Below are 19,974 nucleotides of genomic sequence, written 5' to 3'. Positions count from 1 at the left end.
TCCCAAATCCTCCCTAATCGCTTTACACGGCGCAGGGCACCAAGCACTGGCTGGGGGAGCCCCAGCAGCCACCCCCCACTGGCTAATTAACCAGGGCTGCTGCCGGGGCTGCTGCTGCCTGCTCCTGTCCGACCGCGGCCGGCCCGTCCCCTCCGCAGCACCCAGAACACGATGAGCCCCAGCCAGGGACATCGGGCGCCGGGGCTGCGGCACTGGCCAGGAGGAGCACTGGGTGAGGAGGGACGTGGCAGGGACAGCCCCGGCCCCACACCCCCTTGCGCCTCCGTCTGTGCTCCTGCACGGGGCTGCTGACAGCTCCGGAACCCCCTGTGCCACCCCCCCGCCCTGGTCCCCCAGCCCCAGGGGCAGCAGCAGTGCGACGGCTGCTCACGGCACTGGGGACGCCTCGGGGCTCCCCTGGAGGCACACAGGACACCTTGACTTTTGCCACAGGACACCTTGACTCTCGGGGCTCTGCCTGCGGCAAGGGGCACCCCAGGGTGACCCCAGCAGCCCAGAGAGCACATGGGCGAGCACGTGGCCCTGGCTGATGTCCCCAGCTGCTGCCGTTTTGCAGGAGCTGCTGGCCAGGGAGGCCACGCTGCTGTTCTGTCACTCCCAGCTATCAAGGGGACTTGACTGCACAGCCACTGCCTGGCCCGGGGCTGCCGGCCTGGGGCAGCTAAGGCAGATGGGGATGGCCAAGGAGTCTTATGGTGGTGGCATCTCTGCACCCACCCGGGCTTCCTTCTCCCCTGCACAAGGGTGTCTGACAGCTGCCCTGGGGAGGGTGACCCTCAAAGAGGCCATGCAGCCCCTGCAGCCCCACTGAGGCAGAGACCACTGGTAGCCAGAGCAGTGCTGGCTCGTGCTGGCAGCGTCATGGCAGTGCCAGCTCCGGCTGCAGCGCTGGGAGGGGGCAGGGGGGTGGGGGAGGGTGGGGGAGGCTGGGAGAGTGCAGTGTGAGGGTGGGATGCTCCCTCTGCCCTAGGGCTGCACTTTGCCCCTCCAGCCAGGAAGCACACTGAGTGGCCTTTTGGGCTGGACTCCTTCACTGCCTGACCCAAATTGGACCAACTGCTACTTCAGACCTATCCTCTTCCTTCCTAAACCTGGGATTATCCTCCCTTTGATCAGCCGGCCCTGCAGCGCAGGATTTCCAGCACAGGCGCTTTGGCTGGCTGCATTTAAACAGCTTCCCAGATTCTACAACAGCCCAAGTCCTCCCTTGGAAATGGCCGTGGACACAAGTTCCAGCAAAGCTCCTGGCCCTGGGTCTGCCCTCCTCGGACATCCCGGTGCCCCTGGCCTGGGCACCATCATGGCAACCTGAGGTGGGGCTGCAGCTGACATCCCCACACCCCAACCAGAGCAGAGTGAGCTGCCAGCCTGAACACTGCAGGCTCCTGCTCCCCACTCCCACCACCGCCCCAGAGGGTCTGCACCAGTCCGGCCATTGTTGGGCTGCTGGGGCTGGAGCCCTTCCAGCCCTTGTCATGTGGCTCGCACAGGCTGTCCCGAGCAGGACCTGAGCAGGGACATTGCTGGCCTTTCTGATAAAAATGGCTTAAGTGGCACCCAGAGCTTCAGCGGCTGTGCTGGTCTCAGCAAGTTGCTGGACATCCAGCACTGGACATGTGGAGGGGGCCCACTGGCATGCAACAGCTCTGCCACCCCCCAGGTTGTGTCCATTGTCCCTACAGACAGACCTTGTGCTGGGAGTTCAGCGTGACCCTTGGCACGGGGGGGGGACAACTCAACTCTGCACAGCAACTGCCCTTGTCATGGGTGTGGGGGGCTCTGCTGAGCCCTTTCTTACAGACAATCCCTGCTCTCCCAATCCCTCCACACTCCTGCTTCCTCCAGCCCTTCAACTGCCATCCCATAGGGCACCATCTCGCCAGGCTCAGCTCCAGGGACAGTCTGCCTGGTCCATCTGTAGTGGCACTGAGTCCAGCCCTCCTGCCAGACCCCGGGAGAGCAGAACTGCCTGCTGCCACGCCGCCGGCACTGCCACAATGGAAAACGGTGAGTGGAGGAGAAACCCTGGTGCTGCAGAGGGCAAGAGGAGGGCAAGAGCCCAGGGAAGGGCACAGCTGGGGGCCAGTGCGGCAACCCCAGTCCGGCAAGGTGCCCCCAGAAGGTTCCTGCCAGCCCTGACCTTGAGTGGAGCCGCAAATAAACAAGCAAATAAACAGGCTGGGGTCGGCAGAGCAGAGGAACATGCAGAGCATGGCTGTGGCTGTGCCCAGAGCCCCACTGTGGGCAGCTGGGACCCCCACAGCCACTACCAGAGCCAACCCTGTCTTCCTGGCTGGGGCTTTGGCGGACCCCAAGAGGGGACCTGGGAGGGGGACTTGGTGGGGTCTGTGAGGGTCAGAGAGGCAGTGCAAGTCCTTCTGGGCACACACTGCATCCCCCTGACTCCAGCCTATCCCTGTACCCAACAGGAACACACGCAAGACCAGGGCCTGAGCTACCTGGCTACCTGGGGCTGGACGTGGCCCCGGGGACAGCAGGGACCCTCACACAGCTCGGCGATGCCGGATGCCCAGGGGGTTCAGGCCGAAGCGACAGCAGTGACGGGGCTGCTAGAGGGCCGAGTGGCCCCTCGCCCGCGGCGGGCAGTGGCCCTGAGCCGGGGCTGCGCCAGGGCTGCAGCGGGACGGGGCACGGTGCGGCACGGCACGAGCTGGACCGGACCGGCTCCGCACGACAGGGCTCGGGTCAGCATGACCGGGCTCGGTTCGGCTCGGCTGGGCTCGTCCCCGGGCCGAGTGGTTCCTGCCGGCCCCGGCTCAGGGCCCGGGCGGCCACTTCAGCACCGCGGACAGCGGCGGCGGCCCCGGGGGGCGGTGGGTGCGTGGGGGGGGCGACAGGGACGGGGAGGCGGGAGCGGTGAAGGGAGAGGGGGCTGGCTGCCCGGGATGGGGAGGCGGCTGCCGGAGATGGGGGTGCGGCAGCAGGGAAAAATGGGGGGGCGGCAGCGGGGGTGAGAGAGGTGATAAGGAGGGCTGGGGGGGCGGCAGCCGGATATGGGGGGTGGCAGAAGGGAGGGCTGGGGGGGCTGCAGCGGAGATGCGGGAGGCAGGGGTGGGGGGCGGCAGTGGGGCGCGGGGATCCCTGCGAGGATCCCGGGCAGGTAGGAACAGGACCGGTGCGGCGGCCAGCAGGGGCTGTCCAGGAGGCGGCGGGACCGGCCCGGCGGGATCGCCCGGAGCTCAGCAAGCTGCCCCCGCCCGGGAGGAGGCTCTCCGGCGAGCCCCGCACGGCTCGGCCGCGCCACCGCTTCCCGAGGCTGCCGCAGCGGCGGGAGTGCGGCCGGGGCTGCGCGGAGGCGCCGGGAGCGGGAGCATCCCCGCACCGCCCGCCGCAGCCCCGCGGGGCCGCGAGCTGCCGTCGCGGCCGGTGTCGGTGCCTGTGTCGCTCGCCCGCCCCGCGGCGGGGCACCCCCAGCCCCCCGGCCCCCGGCTCTGCGCCGCTTCTGCCCCCCGCCGGCGCCGAGCCCCGGCCCTCGGCCCGGCGGGAGCGGCCGCCCCGGGGCTGCCCCGCTGTCCCGCTCGCCGGTGCCGGTGCCTCACCTTGGCTTGCGCCGCCGTCGCCGTCCTCGCAGTCGGTCAGGTTGTTCAGCATGGCGCCGGTGCCGCGGCCGCTCGCTGCCGCCGGAGCTGGAGCGCTCGCTCCGCAGCAGCCGCGTCCCCGCGCCGCCCCCCGCGCCGGTGGGAGGGGGCTGCAGTGCGGAGGCGCCCGGGCTCACGGCTCACGGCTGCTGCCGGCGGAGCCCAGCCCGGCCACCCGCTTCATCACGTATGCGGGAGGCATTGCCCCCGCCGCGGCGGGGAGGGAGGGGGGGCGGCGGTGGGGGGGGCGCGGAGACGAGTGAGCGGAGCGGGGCCGCCTCCCGGCTGCGCCAGGCGTGGGGGGGAACTAGGGCAGCGCTGCGGGCCCGGCTGGCGCGGGCGGGACGGGACGGGACGGCCCCGCAACCGCACCGACCCCGCACCCACCCCAGCTCCGAACCCCGCCTCCAGCCCCCGCAACCCGCACCAGAGCCCACACTCCGTACCGGCCTTCGCACCGGGCCCGCACCCCGCCGCCAGCCCCCGCATCCCACACCAGCTCCCGCACCGGACCCCGGCGCAGTCCTGGGATCGGGCACACACTCAGGGTGTGCAGTGGGACAGAACCTGCGTCTGCGGGACCGACGCATCTCTGAAGGCGCCTGGAGTGGCCCCTCCCCGGGCGGCCCCGGCGACCCGCGGGTCCCAGGTGGGGGCAGTTCCTGGGCGGGCAGCACCAGTCAGGCAGGGGACCCCTCTGCAGGCAGCAGGGCCCCGGCTGGGAGCAAAGCCCCCTGTCCCAGCAGCAGGACCATTCAGGGCACCTGGAGAGGGGGAGGGATGGCCAAACCACCCCACAGCAGAGCCGGGGGGACGGCAGAGGCAATAGACCCTGAAGCATGGGGAATGCTGCCCATAGAGGGGAACAGGCTTGGTCTGACCTCCCCTGGGGCCCAGGGGCCCAGGGTCACACCCAGAACAGCCTCCTCAGACTCATAGGTCCAAGGCTGGCCCTGAAGAAGGGCCGAGATGGCACCGAACCCCCCAGGTCCTGTGCTGCTTGTGGAGCCCCCAGCCCTCACAACCATCCCCCGCAGGACCAGGGGCACAGGCCACCCGCTGGCTGGGGGCTGCTGAAGGACCTTGTGGGGCTGCTGAGGGACCTTGCAGGGCTGCTCGCAGCTCTCTGTTCTCTCATGCACTTAATCCGGGAGGATCCCCGAGCCGGAGCTGGCTGCAGCTCCCGGCGTCTCCTCCGGCGCGGTCTGAGATCATGACAGCCCGCTGGCCTCCGTTACTTCTTGACGGCTGTAATTAATTGTTTACTTTCTCCTGGTGCGGGGCCAGCTGCTCTGCAGCGCAGAGGCTCCCTGGCCTGACCTCGTAGGCAGGAGGGAGGCTCGGACCCCTTGCCCCAGCCCAGCAGGATGATCTGATCCCTGCCCTAAGGTTGCAGCCAGGACCCCCGGACTGGGCATCCCTGAAGAGCTGCAGTGGCACAGCCCCAGCTCCATGACAAGTGGCACAGGATGGCAGCAGGGAGGGTGGGCAGCTCAGGGTGGGCACCCCCCACCCAGGAACCTGCATGGCAGCCACTGCATGGAGCTGCCCCGACCAGCCACAGCAGCACCAGCCCCTCACCTCTGCATCCCTTGGCCCTGAGTAGGAGCCAGCACTGGAGCAAGGAAGGGGCTGGCCCACTCCCAAGGGATGGGACTGGGAGGCAAGGGCTGCAGGAAGGATGCAGAAGGCAGAGCCACACTTGCAGGTGGGTCTGGGGGGTTAGCAGAGCCTTCTCCCACGTGGAGGCTGTGGCTGGGCAGAGGGGCAGTGGGCTGGGGTCCAGCCATGGTAAGTGCCAAGCGACAGAGGGTGGTTTTTTGCAGAAGGCCACAGCGCGTGGGCTCGGCACAAGAGGGATTTTCCTACTAAAACAGATGGGGGGGAGGGAGCACGTGAAAGACCACTAATCCCCTAATCCCTGGATTATGGCTCCATTTCAGGGGTTGGGATTTGACGGCAGCACAGGGGGCTACGCTGTCAAGACTGCATTGGTTTAGCCCATGCGCAGGGTGCCACCAGCATGGGGGGACAAACTGAAGGTGTCTCTGGGGCAGAGCAGACCGAGGGGGCTTGATCCCCCAGCAGAGCACTGACCTAACCCCGGCCCAAATGCCCAGGGCTAGGTACGTGGTTCAGTGTGCTGGGAGTGGGGAGGTTTGGCACGGTTTGGGCATCACCCATGCCCTTGCATTGCCTGCAGCCCCACTGCAGGCAGCACATGTGCATGGGGAAGGAGGAAGACAGACGTTTTTCCCTGGCCATGGAGGGGGAGATCAGCTGCAAGTGGCCCCTGAGCCTGAGTAGCAGGCAGGAGCCTGGCACTGGGCCAGGCAGAGCATCAGTGCCCCACTTAACTGCAAGAGGCTGCCCAGGAATGACGATGGAGAGAGGCATGACTCCTCTGCCAAGCCAAGGAACATCCCTGCAAAGTGTCCTGTACCCCTGCAGAGCCTCCTGAGAATGTCCCAGACCCAGTCACATAGAGCTTGGGTGGGGGGAACCATCCCCACAGGCATTCCCAGGGCCAGCGTCCCGGCCAGCGGCCACACAGCCCTACCCTGTCCTGTCACAGGCAGCGGTCAAACCTCCCAGGAGGGAGACACGTGCTGGAGGTGCTGGGAAACCTCCTGAGGGCAGGGAGCGGGCAGCTGGCAGCGAGCCACCCGGAAAATGGGGCAGCCGCGCTGTGGAGATGCCGGTCAGCACGGCTGCACCACCTGCTGTGATCCCCGGGCACAGTCGGCAGCCTGCCCACCTGCATCCTGCCAGGATGGGACACCAGGGGCTCAAGGGTGTGAGGATAGGCAGAGGGCCTGGAGGAAAGAATGGCTGTGGCAGGAGAGACCCCAAGAGCACACAGAGGTGGGGGGAGCCTGTGGGTGCAGCAGGGCAATGATGCCCACACCCAGCCAAGGGTCATGGCAGAGGGTTTGCATCACAGTGTGACCCACATCGCTCTGTTCTGACAGCCCCATGAGTCCAGGGGCAACATGTCCTGCAGCACCTCAGCAGGGTGGAGGGGTCTTGTTCATCCCCATCCAAACAGGTCTGGCCCCTGCCAGCAGCACTAGGGTGAAAACAAAGCCCATAGGCAATGTGGTCACCAGCTGGGACTTGCCACCAGCTCCATGAGTGGGACAGGACATGAAGGGGGACAGTATCCTGTGGGGCTGGGAGAGGAGCCACGGGAATCAGTGTAGCTGCTTGAGGCCAAGAGCAGAAGGGCGGCAGTGGGACAGAGCAGGCAGGAGGCCATGGGGCAAGGCAGGAGCCGTGAGATCCTGCGTCATAGGAGCCCAGCACCACGCACAGCTGGCGCAGCGTCCCCAGCTGCCCTTGCCCAGATGTCTTGCCGGCAGCAGGGCTGTGGCAGCGGGCGGACGGGCAGCCTGGCACAGGGATCAGCAGTGGAAGCAGCATTCTCCTGCCAGGCCCTGCTCCCAGCGACGCAGTTGAGGAGCCCCCAGGCAGCCTCATGCTGGCCGCAGCACACTGGGGATGCCAGGCAGCCGCTGTCAAGCAAGGGTCAGAGGGCCCAGTGATGGCCAAGGAGCAGCTGCACAGCCACTACCAGAAGGGTTGGGTGTGGTATCGGCTGATGAGGCTCTGGAGTGTCCTGTGTCCATCACGGCACCCCTCACCCAGCACCACGGCCTGTGCAAGGACCCCCACCCTGGCACCCCACTGAACCACTTGTGGTGGGTTCAGTGGCACAGAGAGGCCTTGGGAAGGTGCTGCAAGCAGCAGATGAGGCTTCAGCTGCTCCAGCCCCCCCCAACAGCATACTACCCTCCCATATCATCGGCCTCTCCATGGCACAGCCCCTTGGTGATTCTAATGACACCCCAAAGGCACCAGATCTGCCACAAACCTGACCTCAGTGGCTGACTGGGGAAGCCAGGAGCTGAGGGAGATGGGGGGCCAGGGGAGGCTCCTTAGCAGTCCCCATCCCTCACATGCACCTCTCTGTGCCCTGTGCCTCGAGTGGGGGCCCTGCCCCATCCCCTGTACCCTGGTCCCTCTTGGCAGTGGCCCTGCATAGGGGTGCAGCCAGGGCTGGTGGGGTCCCTACTCTACCCAAGCCCCCCCAGGAGCTCACCTCCTGCCCAGAGCCAGCCTCACACGGCTGCCCCACAAAACCCTGTCCATCACCCACAGCCCACGACCCCATGGTCCCACAGCTCCCAGCTGAACCCCCCCCCTCCAGCACCAGGAGTCACGGCAGGGATGACACCAGGACCGGTTTCCATGGCAACGAGAGAGGCTCCTTAACCGGTTGGTTGCCATGGCTACTGCCGCCGAGCCCGGGTGCTTGGGACGCGGAGAGGCTTCGCGCTGGCGATGCCCCGGTGCCCCGCCGGGCCAGGGCGGCTGCCCCACGGCCAGTGCAGGGGGCACGGGGGGAGCAGCCCCACCGCCCCGGGCGGGTGGGGGACACAGCCTCGCGTTGGGTCCCGGAGGAAACCCATCGATCCCCCGTCCCGCAGGGGCCCGGTTCGCCCCGCCCCCGCGGCAGGACCGGGTCCCCCCGGGGCGGCGGCACCGGCGGGTCCCGCGGGCGGGGCGGGGCGGGGCCGGGAGGGGGCGGGGTCTGGCGGGACACACCCCCTACCGGAGCCGTCCCGTCCCGGTATCGCCCCCTGGCGGCGCCGGGACTCCGCGCAGCGCCGTCCGCCCCCGCCCGTACAGACCCCGCACAGACCCCGCGCCGCCCCGTCCTGTCCCGTCCCTACCCGACCCGACCACCTGGGCCCAGCCGCGGTCCCGGCCCTACAGCAACAGTGACCTGCGCCAGGCCCCAGGGCCCCTGTGGCGGGGCGCTGCCCGTACCCTGCCCGCGCCCTGCCGGCACCGGGTGGTCCCTTCCCGCGGCCGCCCCTGCCCGCGGTCCGCACGGGGATGAGATTTCTCCCCAGCAGCACCAGCGTGGGGCCGCTCCCGGGCAGGGCTGGCCCGGGGGGGCGGCCCCGAGCCTCGCAAGGGGCCCTGAGCACGGTACCAGCCCACGGACGGGTTGGGGGTCCACAGGCTGCCCCGAGGGTTCCATCACCATCCCGGCAGAGGGAGCACGGCTGGCTGCAGGCCCCCCCCGCGCCCGGAGCACCCTGAGGTCCCTGGGATTTCCATCGCTCTGAGCCGCCGACAGCCCCATGCATGACACTGGGATGGGGCCACGAAGCACCGGAGGCCGGTCCATCCCGGCACCGCTGCTGCCCCCAACCCCCGTCAGCCCCGCAGCTGCCAGCCCCACATATCCCCTCCCACCCATCCCCCAGGAGGTGGTATCCACGGTCCCGGCACCGTGGAGCAACACGGGGCATGACCCAGGGCAGCCTGGAGACTCCCTGCACACTGCCCAACCCCTCAGCGCCCACCCTGCCATGGCCATGACCACCCCACGAGGTAGGGTGGGTCCCAGGCACCCCTAGCAGGGCCAGCAACTGGCTGTCCTCTGGGAGGGCACAAGGTCACAGCTCAGACAGGAGGATGTGTCCCTCACTCCCACTGTGGCTGCTTACTGTGCCCACCCCAGCTCCTTGCAGCCCCACACCAGCAGACTGTCTGCCAAGCCAATTTCCTGGAGGGCCACAGAATTCAGCCACAGCCCCAGCTCATCACTGTCCGCTCTGACTCAACACAGCCCACGGGCCAGGCCCAGCTGCCCCAGATGCCACGGGGTGACAAGTGGCCCTGCACCTCCTTGACAGTGGGTCCAGCCCTACATTGCCCACCATGGTGGGATCCCAGACAGGGGCCCCACGGGCCGGAGCCCACCACCGGGGCACAGCCCAGCCCGGGGGCCGTGGCGCCCATCCGGCAGCTCGCGCCTCCCACCCGCGCCCTTCGCCGAGGGTGCAAGGTCACAGCTCCAGCAGCACGGTGCTGCCGTCGGCCGGTTTTCTGGGATCGATACAGCTCTGGTGACAGCACAGCCCCACCGCCACGTCCCCTGAGCACTGCGAGGCGATGGCTGCCAGCTCCAGTGCCTGCATCCACGGCAGCCCGGTGGCCACCATGGGCTGGCCACAGCCTGCCCTCCCCGCACCCTCGCCCTGGCCTGGCCACAGCCACCCTCCACCGTGGCTCCCCGGGGAGCAGTGTGGCCTTTTACCCACAGCCAACCCCCAGCCGTAACCCCACTTCATCCCACTGCCAGTCCCACAGGAGTAGGGCCTTCTCGCTCCGACAGTCCCTGGGACAGGGACAGAGCAGGGGAGCTCCCTGGGGGAACAGGGATGATCCCGGGAAATATGGCAGGATGAGGGGTCCTGCCCGGGCAGCCAAAACCCACTCCCCACTCTGCACCCCCCATCTCCCATGTCCCAGAGCTCCGTGCCATCCCTGTTCTGGGGGGTCCGCATCACCTCCGAGGGGCCTGACAGACCGACCGTCACTCCGCAACCCCCCACGGTGCCCCGACGGCCCGGCCCTTCCCACGGACCCTCCCCGCCGACCTTCCCCGCGGACCCTCCCCACGGACCCTGCCCTGCCTCGCAGACCCTCCCCACGGACCCTCCCCGCGGCCCCTGCCCTGTCCCCGGAGCCCTCCCGAGCCCCCCTTGCCCCCGGCGCTCACCCCCGCCGCCGGTGACGGTGAAGCGCCCGCTCATGGCCCCGCCGCCGCCACAAGTGTCTCCGGCCGAGGCGGCCGCCGAGCGCGGCCCCGCCGGGCGCTGACCGGGGTCCTAGTGCCCGCGGCACCGCCCGCCGCGCCGCCCCCGCGGCCGCAGGGCTGGCTCCAGTCCGAGCGGGTCGGCCCTGCCCCGTTTCGTTCGGCTCGGTTCGGCTCGGTCCTGCCCGGCCGGCCCGACTCGACGGGACGGGACCGCTCCGCTCCGCCGCGCCCGGTCGGAGCCGCCGCCGCCGCCGAACTGGGGGTGCTTGGGACCGTGCCCCAACGGGGCGGGAAAGGACGAGACCGCGCTCTGCCCCCGCCCTGCCCGGAGACTCGGCCACTAATTACAACTAATTACGGCCCTGGGGCTGCGGCCGCCCCACCCTGCCGCGGACCCGGGCACCCCCGGGCACAGCCCCGGCCCTGGCCCCGCCACCAGGCTCTGCGGCCGCGCAGACACAAGCCGGGGCCGGGGGGCTTCTACGGGGTCAGCCCGCAGTGGGGTCCTAGCTACAGTGGGTAGTTCAGTCACACGCCGTGTCCCGGCCATGCGCCGTGTCCCAGCCGGTGGCGACCGCCCGCTCCTCATCGCCGGAGCGCAGGGGAGGGCAGCGGGGGGCGGGATACGCGGAGCCACAGCCTGGGGGGCCTGAGAGGGGGCCGCGCCTGGCATAGGGCTGATGGCGGGTGATGCTGGGACCAGTGGATATCCTCCCCGGTGGGACCCAGTGTCCCTGAGGGATCCACAGTCCTTAGCACAGGGGGATTTGGTGGCAACCCCCAACCAGTGCCCCCTTCCCCACAGGTGCTGGCACACCCCAGCCCAGGGGAGGGCGATGCCCCCGGCAGGAAGGGTTTCTCTGCCCCGTGGCTGCAGCCGCTGATGGAGCACTCGAGGCTGTGTCCAAAGAATTGTCTTTATTACAAATGGGTGGGTGGTTGGCAGAGCAGGTGGTTGGTGGAGTGGGCAGTGGGCAGGAGTGGTCAGACCCCCATGTCCCGCCCCAGTGCGAACCCAAGCGCCAGCTCCCAGTGGGGCTCAGCCCGATCTGGCATCGCTGGCTCAGGAAAAAGACAAATTTGTCTCAAATCCGTGTGCGGTTTGCACCAGGCAAACGCCTCTGTGCTGTGGAGCCAGCGCTGGCAGGGGTGACAATGCCAGCTGTGGCAAGAGTCCTGCTCCCTGTCTGGGGCTCCCTGAACTGGGCAGCTCCCAAGAGGTGACCCCAGGACCCCCTGTCCTTTCCTACCAGGGACATGGTGAAGCCCCCTCCTCAGCTGGGGTTGGCCACAGCCAGGAGGCCCCCAGGGGTCAGCCTGTGAAATGGGAGCCCGCGGGTTGGGAGTGGTGGGCAGGGAGCAGCGCCGGCTGAGCCAGCAGCTGGTCGGGCCCTCAGTGCTGGGGACACTGCAGGATGTCATACTTGACGTAGCCCACCCGGTCCACCTGGTAGCGCGGTGTCATCCTCCAGTAGAAGTCGCCCCGGCAAAAGTGGTACTTGTCTGGGCAAGGAGGGGGCAGAGGGAATGGAGGGTCAGAGGGGGGCTGGCCATGTGGGGACCCATCCCAGTGGCTGTCCGAGCAGCAGAGGCACCTGGCACCCTGTACCTTGCTGGGTTTCCTGCCAGCCCCACTGCAAGGACCCTCTGGAGCTGATGGCGTGCCCTACCCCAAGGCCATTCCCCACACCCAAGCACCCTGAGTCCAGGATCAGGGCAATGCAATCCCTGCCCACAGGAGGCTTCGGGCAGCCTGGGGGTGTCCACATGGCACCCACCCACCAGGTTCCACTCACCTTGGTAGAGGAACACGTTGTGTGAATCAAGGGGGACACCAGTGAAAACGTCATCGATGGCACGGGGGTAGCCCTTATCCACCCTCTGGACCTTCACATCCAGCCTGTGGGAGAGCAGAGCTGTGCTCAAGGCTGCTGGGAACCCCCCTCCCAGCCCCTTGCCAGGGGCATGGGCAGGCACTGCTGCTCTCTGGTCCTGCTCACCTCCAGTAGTTCTCCCCGCTGAAGAGCAGCACTTTGCCGCGGCCCCGCTGCAGGGCCCCCGAGATGCGGCCGGCTTCCTTCCCTATACCCAGCTTCTCGATCCCTCGGGGGCCCAGCATAGTCTTCCCAGAAAACACCCAGAACTGTCGACCTGTGGTGGGAGATAAGTGGAGGTGTCAGCTGGCCCTGGGGGAACCCCGGCTGCAAGTGACACTGGGGCCAAGAGCGGCAGGGGCAGAGCTCACCAGCAAAAAAGAAGACTCTCTTGGTGAGCAAGTCCTGGAAAACGGCATCAATGGTGGCCGGGAGGCCAGGCCAGGTGTCAGCAACAGAGAAGGCACCCTGGATGCCCGATTTCCAGAAGGGTGAGTGGGTCCAGTATTTCCTAGTGGGGAAGGTTAGCCATCCTGATCACCCCAGTCTGGCACAGCCCAATGTCCCCTCACACCCCCAGCACAGCCCCCTGCTCCCCCATATCCCTTCATCACCCCAGCACTGGCCAGGGAAGGAGGTGCCAGGTGCTGCTGCTCACCCATCCTTGAAGAAATACAGCTCCCCGTTGATCTCTGTGATAGCATCAAAGTTCCTCTCCATGCAGGCATCCTGGCTGGGATCCACAGGAATGGGCACAGCTGTGGGCTCTGGTGTCTCCTCCTCCTCCTCCTCAGTGGTGGAGGTGCTGCCAGCCTCCGTGGGCAGGGGCTGGGGCTCCTCTGTGGGCACTGGCTGGGGCTCCTGCGTGGGCAGAGGCTGGGGCTCCTCAGTGGGGGCAGGTGCAGTGGGCTTAGGGCCAGAGCCACGACCTGGGCAAATACAGGGCAGGCTGTGAGGCTGGGGTCAGCCTCGTGCTGTGGGCCCCACAATGTGCCCAGCTGTGGCTCACCATAGAGGTACTGGATGCCCTGGACATCATCAGGGTGCAGGTGGAAGTCCTGGATGTAACTGTACATGGGGTACATCAGGGCCTCGCGCACGCTGGAGTGGTCCAGCCCCAGCGAGTGCCCGAACTCATGGGCAGCCACCAGGAAGATGCTGTAACCTGGGGGAAAGCATCAGCCTCAGCGCCCAGCAGGGCACAATGGGACAGGATGTGCCATCCAGAGACCACAGGACCCACAGTGAGTGCGGTGGCACAGCGTGGATCTGGGGGGCACAAAGAGGAGAACAGGCACGGGGGACAGTACCTCTGTCAGGGCAGAATCCCCACTTCTTGTCGGTGTCATAGTTGCTGGTGGTGGCACACCAGAGCTTGCCATCCTGCCGGCCCTGGCTGGTGCAGGCGCTGTAGGACTGCCCCAGGAAGGTGAAGGGGAAGACACACGGGTCCCCCTGGGAGTTGCCGCCGATCACCGCCGTGTCTGCAGTGCAGTGTCAGTGGGGCTGGCCCCAGCCACACTGACAGCCCAGAGATCCCTCATGTGCCCACCCTGCGTGCCCCCCTGTCCCACCCCGCTGGCACCTCGGTTGGGGCAGAAGCCGTATTTCTTGTCCTGGTCGAAGTTGGCGGTGGTGGCACACCAGCGGTAGCCGTCGGAGCGCCCGTCCGTGGTGCAGGTATCGTAGGAAGTGCCGTCAAAGATGAAGGGGAAGACACAGGGGGCCCCATCACTGTTGCCGTCGTTGGTGTAGAGGACTGTGGGGCAAGGGGGAGTGAGGAGGGCCCCGGGCACTGCGGGGCTGGGCAGGGGCTGTGGCCAAACTGCTACTCACGCTCGCTGGGGCAGAAGCCGTATTTCTTGTCCCGGTCATAGTTGGCAGTGGTGGCACACCAGGGCAGCCCATCCTTGCGCCCCTCCGTGGTGCACTGGGAGTAGGACTGGCCCTCGAAGATGAAGGGGAAGTGGCATTCGGCACCGTTGGCATTCCCATGACGGGTCTTCACCACTGCTCAGAGAGGGGCAGCTCAATGCCAGGCCTGGGGCTGATGCCATCAGACCCCCCAACCCACCACACCCTGCCCTTACCTAAGCCATTTCCCAGCGTCCAGAATTCGTCATCATCAAAGTGGGCATCACCCTGGATGCCCCGGCCCGGGGGAAAAGCATGGGCCAGGAGCCCGTCCTTGCCATCAAAGGGGTATCCGTCCCCGTGCTCTGCAGGGAAAAGCACTCTCAGAGCTGGCCTTGCCAGAGGAGCCCTCATGCCCCCAGTGTGCACACAGACCGCCGAGCCCTGCTGGCACATGTGGGGGCAGAGGGACCCTCTGCGAAGAGATTTGGGACAAGGATCCCACAGGAAAGATGTATCACCAGCCCCCTTCTCGCTCCCTGCCTGCCCACAGAACATCACCTTGGGTGCCAAACATGATCATGATGTCTGCCTCGCCACTGTATATCTGGGTGAAGGTGAGGGGGGTCACATCGCTCCACACTTGGAACGCTCGCCTGAAGGCATCATCGATCATGGCACGGTCCAGGTCAGGGGAGTAGTTAATCACCCTGCCAGGGATGCAGTGGATCAGTGCTGCCAGGTCCCCTCCTCATGCAGGAATGGCCCTGCTCTGCGCAGGGATGTGCCCCAACCCCGGGAGGAGACAGCAGCATTGGCATGGCTGGGCAAAGCAGCCACCACCACCCTCGGTGTGGGGCTCAGATGCTCTCCCAGGCATCAGGGAGCAGATGCTGCTGCTGTACCAGCGTGGCCCCGGTAGCACCAAGACCCAGCTGTGCCAGCAGCACCAAGCCCAGACAAGGGTTGAACAGAGGCTGCTGCCCACCTGGTTCCTCAGGCTGTCTCCATCCCCCTGGGACCATCGCCCTACAGGCAGAAGGGTTCATCTCCAGGGCAGACTCACCGGTACGTCAGGTCCATGTGGTCCCACTTGAGGTCCCCCTCAAAGGTGAGGAAAGTTCCCACATCAGGGACACCACAGCGGGGAGCTCGCATGGCCTCCAGCGTGGCAGCATCCAGCTCCCCCGTCTCCTCCAGGCCCAGCTGCTTCTGCATCTTGCGCAGCGCCTTGCCCAGGGACACGTGCCTGCTGCCGGTCTTTGCCTCCGCCTCCGTGGTGTAGCCAAACTGCAGCAGGTAGCGCTGGGGAGCAAAGGTGGCCCAAGGGTGAGCAAGCTCCGGTACCCTCAGGCACCCATCCCAGCCTGGGCACCTCCCAGGGCTCAAGGAGAGAGGCAGCTCTCAGGCTCTGCCTGCATCCCCTCGCTGCCATCCCGGGAGCCCCTTGAGATCCTGGGTGCTGGGAGGGGACCACGGGGCCACGCTCCCCTCACCTCCGCCAGCTGCAGATCCGGCAGGGTGCTGACCAGATCCCCCGGGAAGGTGACAACTGCCTGTGGCTTGCCCTGGAGAGGGGCTGCACAGCAGGAGACAGCCAGCAGCCCCACGGCAAGCGGGGCCAGGAGGAGGAGTGCCATGGTGTGTTGGTGGCAGGAGGGCTCTGGCTGTGCTGGTCCCCGCTGTCTGCTCTAGGTGCTGCCAGGCTCCCCCGCTCCTATTTATGGGCCAGGAGGGCAATGAGTCACCCTCAGACCCCTCAGCGCCGATTCACTCCCTTCCCACGGTGACGAAACACAGACTCAGGCTCCTCCGATCTCTGCCTTAACTGTTTCATCACCTTGTTTACTAAACACACTGCATCCTGCAGCCACGCAAGGACAGGATTGTGGGGCTGCCCTGCACAGGGCACTGCCCTGCTGGCCCCAAGACTGTGGTGGCTGTGGGGACAGGAGGGGGTCACTGGGGGCTGGCTGGGTGCTCAGGACCCTGCAGCTGTGTCATCACACTGAGCTTGGCTGGCTGGCCAAGGGCTGATGGTGCCAGAGGCAGACCCATGGGGGCCTGAGTGGGCATGGGGGCAGAACCAACAGCAGAACCCCTGCCTGAGCCCCAGTGCCTGCAACCCACCTACCCAAGAGCTGGAAGCTTGGACCCCTACCAGGACACTGCATCCGTCCCCATGTCCCCACCACAGCTGCATCACCCCAGTGGGTCAGAGTGTTTCCAGCACCGGAGATCCCAGTGGCTCCTCACCCCATGGTACCTCTAAGTCCACATGTCAGCAGCCAACTGGCAGATCCTCAGGGGACCAGGGGCAGTGCCTGCCCGGGAGCAGCTCTGGGCATGGGGACACTCCATCTGGTGCCATGGGACATGGGGGTGCCCTATCCTCCCTGTGCTGCTCCGCAGGGTGCTGCTGACTCAGATTCCCACCCCGCACAGCACAGACCTTGCCATGGGATGGTGTTTTCCTGCTTCTCCCAAAGTGCCGACGCTTGTGGGAACAGGAGCGGTGAAGGGGAAAGCAAACAGGGATGAGGAGCAAGGGGAAAACAGATGGCAGAGAGCAAGGCGCAGCGTCAGCGGGGGGGAGGGAGGACTGCTGCAGCCCAGCAATGCTGCCTGAGACACAGGTCCCAGGCTGGATCCCCTGCCCCAGCTCTCACTAACCCGGGCTCACAGGGCCCCACGGGCTCCTCGACTGGCTTTGTCAGGAGCATCTTCTTGTTCCCTCCATTCCTGTTGATGCCTGTTCTCCTGGCTCCCAACAACCCCAGACTGTATCCCAGCAGCCACCCACTCCCCCTATCACCCCAGCTCTGGTTGAGCCGAACCAGCAGTTCCTGGCCCAGCCAGAGGATAAGCAGGTTATGTTGGCACCCAGCACAGCTGGGGATGGTGAGAGGAGGGGGCCACACTCCCTGTACCCTTGCAGAGGAACCCCAATGCCCAAGGGAGGGATCATCTCTGGGGCAGTATCACCTGCCAGGTGCCTGGTTCTGGCAGGATGTAGCTCAGGGCCACGGCACAGAGAGCTCCCAGCGCTGTGAGCCCTGCCGGGAGGAAGCAACAGTGAGAAATCAGGGGGTTGCCTCACTCCCCACCACAGTCCTGCAAGAGCAGCCCCTGTTCCCTGGCGCAGGATGTTGCTCCACAAGCAGCCACCATCCTGTGCCCAGTGTGAGAAACACAACCAGCCAAGCATCCCTCACAGCGGGACACAGCCCAGGGACCCCACAGCCAGGTCATCCCATTGCCCCCTTCAGCCTGCCCCCCTTGCCCCTGTGCATGGCCCAGCTCTTTGCCAGGCAGGAGGCAGCGGCTCCCTGTGCTCCCTGCCCGGCCATCAGCCGAGGCAAGGAGGGGGCTCCAATAACCTGCTGCAGCTGATGAATCCTGAGGCATGTTGGGGAGCAGGCACTGCTCCACATTCTCCGCTCTCCAGGCTGCCAGGATCTCAGCCCACAGCACAGAACTGTTGATGGAGCTGGGTGCTAAAGAACCCCCAGGGCAGCTCAGGAAAGCTGACATTTGATGCCAGCTCCCGGATGCAGCCAGAGGGTCAGATCTGGCTCTGTCCTCTCTGTCGCTGTGGCAGATCCCTGAGCCTTTCTCATGCTATTCCCATCCCTCATTTCCACCACATGCAGGAGCCACAGCTCCCACAGCGTGGGCATACTGCCATGGCACCCCCACAACACACCATGGTGCTGTGCTGCCTGGGGCATCCCATGGGCAGAGCCACGGCCCAGCAGCTCAGAGCAGCACTGGCAGGAAGGGGGCTGGGAGGAAGAGTGGGGGCTTGGAGCAAGCAATGGCAGGAGGAGCCAAGAGCCAGTGCCCCACACACCGTGCTCCCCATCCTGGCCAGCCCTGGGGCAGTGGGAGTCCCGGTGGGGGGTTGCTGACCACAGCTCTGCCCTCAGCCTGGCTGCTCCCACTGACTCATGGTCCCGCTCACCAGCTTCCTCCTGGCATCATCCCGGGGGATTTTCTGGTGACTCTCTGGAGGCTCGGCAGGGAGCAGGGCAAGGGCAGCAGGGAAACCCCCGTGTCTGGCAGTGCTGGCACTCTCCATACCAGGCAGGGAACACTGTGGGATGGGCTTGGCACTGCTGGTATGAACACCATGAAAGGCTGCCTGGGCCAGCTTGACTTGGGACCTGGGGCAAGGCACAGGTCCCTTGGCATGGGCACATGTGGAGGGATGCTGCGGATGGAGGGAGAGGAGGGCAGAGGTGACCAGGGGCAGTGCTACAGGTAGGGGAGGGCTGTGGCTGGCAGGGACCCCAGGAGCTGTGCCCAGCCTGGGCTGCCTGTGGCCCTGTTTACTCCCAGGACCTCCAAAAAGACAAGTGAGATGGAAAAAACCACACAGACATCCTCCCTCCCAGACACTGCCCGAGCCACGAGGCTGCCTGTCACCACTGCTTCTCCCAAAAGGGGAAGGAACAGCCACCACAGCCCCTTCCCACGCCCTTACTCACGGCCACCCTCGTGAAGACCCTCTGTGGGAAAACTGGTCTGGGACCCCAGAGGGGGCAGGTTGCCTGCCTGGATCCCTGCCCGGGGCAGGAGCTGACAGGACACAGTGACATCTCTGTGTGGCTTCAGGTCTCCTACTGGGAAGTGCTGGTTGGGCCAGCAGTGACAACTGGGGATATTGTATGGAGCCAGAGCATGGACCCTCCCCAGCTTTTTTCCTCTTGTGCAGGTCAGCCAGGGAGGGAACATGGCACCAGCTGGCCAGGGAAGAGGTCGAACAGCCGCAGCCACGGGGTGCACCAGGGTGACAAAGGTGTTGGAGAACTGAGGAGCTGGGGGTGAGAATTGAGGAGCTGGGCACCCTGGGCAGGGCTCAGGGAGGCACAGGAGAGGAGGACAGGCCCAGGTGTGTGGATGGTATAGGGCACTCTACCAGCGTGAGGGGCCGGGCAGGAGCACAGTGGCAAGGGGAAGTGGGGTGGGAGAGAGTCAGCATCTTGTGCGGGTGAGACAGCACCGGGTCAGGAAGATCAAGCGCCGGTCACAGAGGGAACACAACCTGTGCAGAGAGAAGGGAGCACTTGGACTTGGCAGATGCCACAGGGAGAGCCAGTGCCACAGCCAGACTCCCCAGCCGGCAGGCAGGGCACCAGTGTGTGTTACCAGCCAAGCCAAGCAGCTGCCAGCCCCCCTGCTCTGAGCCCATCCCTGCTCCTGTGCCATGGGCTCTGCAGCATTCCGTGGCCAAGGAGTGGAGCCAACACCCCGGCACTGGCTGACCTGGCCTGTGGTGTGCATGGTGACCCAGGCATGGGGATGCTTGGCACAGGAGCAGGGTAGGGCACAGGGAGCAGCTCTGCATCAGAGGCTTGGAGCCCCATCACTCCTGCTCAAGGGCTCCAGACAGAAACAACATTCCTGCACACACTTCCCGTATGTGCTGCCCCGGTGCCGGGCCCCGCGTGGGCTGGGACTGCAGCCTCCAGCTGGTCCCAGGACCCTTCCTGGCAAACCACCCCACATGCCACGGCCCTGCAGCGCTCCAGCACCACCGGTGCCTGGCCTTGCACCCCTTCCCTGCCTACCCCAAGCTCTGTGGATGCACCTGCTCAGCTCCTTGCCTGTCCCTGCCTGTCCCTTGCCTCACCTGGGGAACTCCCCACCCCTCAGCACCAGTTTCTTTCAAGCCTCTCATCCCTGTTTGCCCGGGGCAGGAGGTGGTGTTCTGCCCCCTCAGCCCTGCTGCCCCCCAGCCCCCGTGCTGCTGCTCCCACAGTCTCCTGTCTGGGTGAGGATGACGTGGCCGGTGTCACTGGGCGGCTCACCCCTCCCTGCAGGCACTGAAACCAGCACTGCCGTGTCACCACCCCTCCCAGCAGCAAAACACACATGACAGATCCCCTGGCTGCCACACCTGCTCCGGGCACACAGGTGGGTGGCACAGTCACCTCCCTGCGCTGGGCTGGGACATCACCTTCCGTGCCCTCCCCAGCCACTGCACACCCTGGGAACCCCTCCC

General features: G+C 66.4%; 2 protein-coding genes across 4 annotated transcripts in view; both read right to left on the bottom strand.

Moving 5' to 3' along the window:
- The window catches only part of SLC12A5 (solute carrier family 12 member 5), a 31,829-nt gene extending 21,526 nt beyond the window's left edge, over positions 1 to 10,303 (bottom strand). Inside the window, exon 1 of one of the 3 annotated variants that reach the window (XM_032705093.1) lies at positions 10,201 to 10,303. In XM_032705093.1, coding sequence (XP_032560984.1) covers positions 10,201 to 10,234 — 34 coding nt within the window. In that variant the 5' untranslated portion in view covers positions 10,235 to 10,303. Of the gene's footprint in view, positions 1 to 3,581; positions 3,798 to 10,200 lie in introns of those variants that run through there. The other 2 variants (XM_032705091.1, XM_032705092.1) reach the window with 2 other exon arrangements.
- An 837-nt stretch (positions 10,304 to 11,140) lies between these two features.
- On the bottom strand, positions 11,141 to 15,849 carry MMP9 (matrix metallopeptidase 9). The gene is made up of 13 exons (XM_032704893.1): positions 15,464 to 15,849; positions 15,034 to 15,272; positions 14,529 to 14,677; positions 14,204 to 14,332; positions 13,950 to 14,123; positions 13,699 to 13,872; positions 13,424 to 13,597; positions 13,123 to 13,278; positions 12,772 to 13,042; positions 12,485 to 12,624; positions 12,240 to 12,390; positions 12,036 to 12,139; positions 11,141 to 11,742 (listed from the first exon to the last, which is right to left on the bottom strand). Exons 1-13 carry the CDS (start codon positions 15,605 to 15,607, stop codon positions 11,633 to 11,635), a joined length of 2,115 nt encoding a protein of 704 aa, XP_032560784.1. The 5' UTR covers positions 15,608 to 15,849; the 3' UTR covers positions 11,141 to 11,632.
- Between the last annotated feature and the right edge of the window lie 4,125 nt (positions 15,850 to 19,974).

This window comes from Chiroxiphia lanceolata, chromosome 17, assembly GCF_009829145.1.
Source record: "Chiroxiphia lanceolata isolate bChiLan1 chromosome 17, bChiLan1.pri, whole genome shotgun sequence".
Lineage (NCBI taxonomy): Eukaryota > Metazoa > Chordata > Aves > Passeriformes > Pipridae > Chiroxiphia > Chiroxiphia lanceolata.
This window is presented reverse-complemented; position numbering and strand designations above follow the sequence as displayed.